The 3,501-nt window shown below is 47.9% G+C and overlaps 1 protein-coding gene across 1 annotated transcript; it reads left to right on the top strand.

Moving 5' to 3' along the window:
• Positions 1-2,208: 2,208 nt before the first annotated feature.
• Positions 2,209-3,141, top strand: LOC122753299 (G-protein coupled receptor 35-like). Its single transcript, XM_044000653.1, has one exon. It carries the CDS (start codon positions 2,209-2,211, stop codon positions 3,139-3,141), a length of 933 nt encoding a protein of 310 aa, XP_043856588.1.
• The last annotated feature ends 360 nt before the right edge of the window (positions 3,142-3,501 follow it).

Genomic DNA, 3,501 nt, shown 5'->3' with positions numbered 1-3,501 from the left:
AGAACCATTTTTTGCACTATCACCAGAAGTCACCAGAGCAATGACCCTGTGAAGTCACAAGACCTGAGTCTAAATCTTGGCTCTGCTGATGTTACCTTTATGACCCTTTCCAAGTCAGCTCACCTCTCTTCATCTGTAAGATGAAGGGTGTGGGCTCCATGACCTCTGAGGTCCCTTCCATCTCTAGACCTTTGATTCAATCAGCAATCAATAAGCATTTATTGAGCACTTGCTGTGTGCCAGGTCTTGGGGGTACAAGGACAAAAATTAAACATTTCCTCACCTTGAGAAACTAATCTTCTTGTATAGTGAAGAGAGCAGAATCAAGAGAACATTGTGCACAGAGACAGCAATATTGTTTGATGAAGAACTGTGAATGACTTAATGATTCTCAGCAAGACAATCCCAAAGGACTATTGATGAAGCATACTATCTACCTGCAAAGAAAGAACTGATATTGATTGAACACAGACTAAACCATGCCATTTTTCACTCTTTCATTTTTTCTTTTATTCAAATTGTTTTGTACAAAATGACTAATATGGCGATGTTTTTGTAATTGAACATCTGTAATCCATACCTGACTGCTTACCCCTTGGGGTAGGGGGGATGGGAGAGAGGGAAGGAGGGATAAAATTTGGAACTCAAAACTGGAAATAAAAATGTTTATTATTGGGGAGGTGACTTGCCCCTATATAAGCACATACAGAATAAATTTATTTTATAATAAACCATTGAATTGATTCAGGCTGAACTGGGCTAGGTTTTGCCTCTGGCCACTGGGCTGAGTGCACATCTGGCCACCGCCAGTAGAGGGCGTCAGAGCTCAATGTCTGATCTGTAGGGGAGGGCTAGCCCAAGCCTTGAAGACCACAGACCAAGTTTACAAGGTGAAGTCATCACACTCTCTTCAATTCATGCAGCCTGACTGAGGGTTTCTCCTCCCTGAATGTGGACAGGCAGACAAATCAGCAGACTGTCACTCACCAGGGACTCTTCTGCCTTCCCTGCCACCAGGAGCGAGCACCCTGATCACTGGATGAAGTGGGAGGTGGGAGAGGCTTCTTTGAGGCATTTCTGTCTCTTTTCAGCCCGAATGTTCTCCCAGGCAATATAGAAGAAACCACTCCCATCAGCCCTTCGAAGAGCCAAGAAGCTAGGCTTTGGCGAATAGGTCGGGGACCCATTTTCTTCTGGTCTCAGTCACTGCTGGGGGATCCAGGTACCTGTGTGGGAACAGGCGTCCTCTGGAATCATCCCTTTCACATCAAGGAAGGAGCCCTTCCTAACCTCTCAGCATTCCTACAGTTAAACCCCAGGTGAGTGAATGCCCCTGTTTTCTTTGGGTATCGCCCAAGTTCCCCAGAGGGAAAGTGGGCAGAGGGGAGGGCAGCAAAGAAAGTCTATAATTCCTTTTCCTAATTTTAGTTGGGGGTGAAGTGGAAGGAGTGCAAGATGTAGAAGATGTAGTGTGTGGGCCCCCAGCCAGATCATAGGGTCAATGACATAGAGATATAGAGCCCCCTCACCTTGCCTCCTACCTCTAAGGGACTCAAGAGCTCATCTTGTCACTCAGAAGTCAGGGTCTCATTTTGCTAAATGGTGGAAGCATACCTGCCCATCCTCCCTCCTTTCCTCTGAAGACTCTGGGGAGGAGGAGGAGGAAGGAGCAGGGAGATCTAGGATGGGATGGAATTTAAGAGACTGGAAGCCATTAACCAGTGTCTCTGGTATATGGCTTCTCATCCTATCTCTGCCTCTTGGTATCTGTAACCCAGGTAAGCCACTGAACCGGCTCTCAGTATTATCCTCTTCTGAAGGGAGAAAGAGTGCCAGATGTGAGCCCATGCCTCTCAACCCAAACCATCCCTGGGATCAGTGAGGTATTTCAGTCTTCTACCCAGAACTCTCTAAGGCTCCAGGGGTGGGGACCAGGAGCGAGCAGAAGGAAAGAGGGAGACCAAAGCAGGAGAAACAGGACACAGAGATGAGGTGTGTGGGAAGGTGAGGAGGAGGGGGCTTGTAAGTGTTTTTCAGTTCAGCCTTTCAATGGTGTTCAGACTGAAATGGTCCTGGGAAAGGTGACTCTTATTCTTGGATTATTCTGTGGACTATCAGACAGGTGAATCAGATGATTGCTATCGTTCTTCTCTTTCTGGTGACAATGAACGATGGAGCTTTTCTCTTATTGGGCAGGTTTCTGCATGAATGAATGTGTCCAGCACCTGCAACTCAGCCCTCAACTCCCCTGGAGAGGCGTATGTCTATATAGCTTTTTATGGCTTCCTCTTCGTCATTGGGCTCTCTCTCAACATCCTGGCTCTGTGGGTCTTCTGCTGTCGGATGAAGAAGTGGACAGAGACTCAGGTGTACATGGTCAACCTAGCCGTAGCAGATAGCTGCCTCATCCTGATCTTCCCTGTCGTCATATACTTCACTCGAGTCAGCTGCCTTGAGGATCTCTCCTGCCAGGTGCCCCAGGGCATCTATCTTGTCAATGCGTACATGAGCATCAGCATCCCCATGGCCATTGGTGTGGATCGCTACGTGGCCATCAGGTACCCACTGAAGGCCAAGGTCCTTCGAACCCCAGGCCGGGCGGCCATTGTCTGTGCCATCCTATGGGCTGTGGTCATCAGCATGTTGGCTTTTCGTGTTGTATGGCAGATCCAAGATGGTGTCTTCTGCTTTTGGAGGATGCGAGAGATCCATACCTCAGTGGTAGTCTCCTCTCTGCTGGGCTTTTTTATCCCTCTGGGGATCCTAGTCTTCTGTACATTCCAGATTGTATGCAGCCTATTGAGGGTGCAGAGAAGGGAGATATCCGAGGTCAGACAGATCCGAAAGAGTGTGTCCATGGTGTTGGCCAGCTTTCTTGTTTTTGTCATTTGTTTCTTACCCTTGCACATAACAATCCTGCTGACCTTCTTCCTGAAATCTAATGACACACTCAGAAGGGTCTTTAAAATAGTCACCTTTATTGCCCACACCAATTGCTGCCTGGATGCCATCTGCTACTACTTTGTGGCCAAGGAGTTCCAGGAGGTGACTCCTTTCTTTTGCCTCAGATGCAGACACCCCAGACCTACGGCCCATCAGAGCCAAGAATTGCAGGACAAGACTTGTACAACCCTAATGTAACCTGAAGTCCGGCATCCCCAAGCTCAGCAATGACCTAAATTGTGTTCAATCTTGGAGCTGCTCCCCAAAATCATCTACCCCGGGTTTGTTTTGCTCCCATAGAGATTTACCATTGAGAAATCTTAGAATAAGCCCAGTAAAACTCCTCTTCCTTCTCTATCAAGTTGGAAACCTCAAAATCACGACTTTGGCATTGCTAGAAAGGCAGCCCTAAGGCTGGAGCTACCCGGAAGTTCCCCTTTCTCTGACTAGAAGGATGGATCCTAGAACTTGGGACCCCGGAGCTCTCCTCTCAAGCTACATGGGTGAGAGTTCAAGCAACTCCTGTCTATTCTGCTGCAGAGCAGTCACCAGTGGCTC

Source organism: Dromiciops gliroides, chromosome 4 (assembly GCF_019393635.1).
Source record: "Dromiciops gliroides isolate mDroGli1 chromosome 4, mDroGli1.pri, whole genome shotgun sequence".
Taxonomy (NCBI): Eukaryota; Metazoa; Chordata; class Mammalia; order Microbiotheria; family Microbiotheriidae; genus Dromiciops; species Dromiciops gliroides.
The sequence above is the reverse complement of the archived record's forward strand: the minus strand, read 5'-3'. Positions and strand labels throughout refer to the sequence as shown.

Coding starts and splice junctions, on each gene's coding strand:
- LOC122753299 (XM_044000653.1), top strand. CDS start 2,209: ATGAATGTGTCCAGCACCTGCAACTCAGCCCTCAACTCCCCTGGAGAG.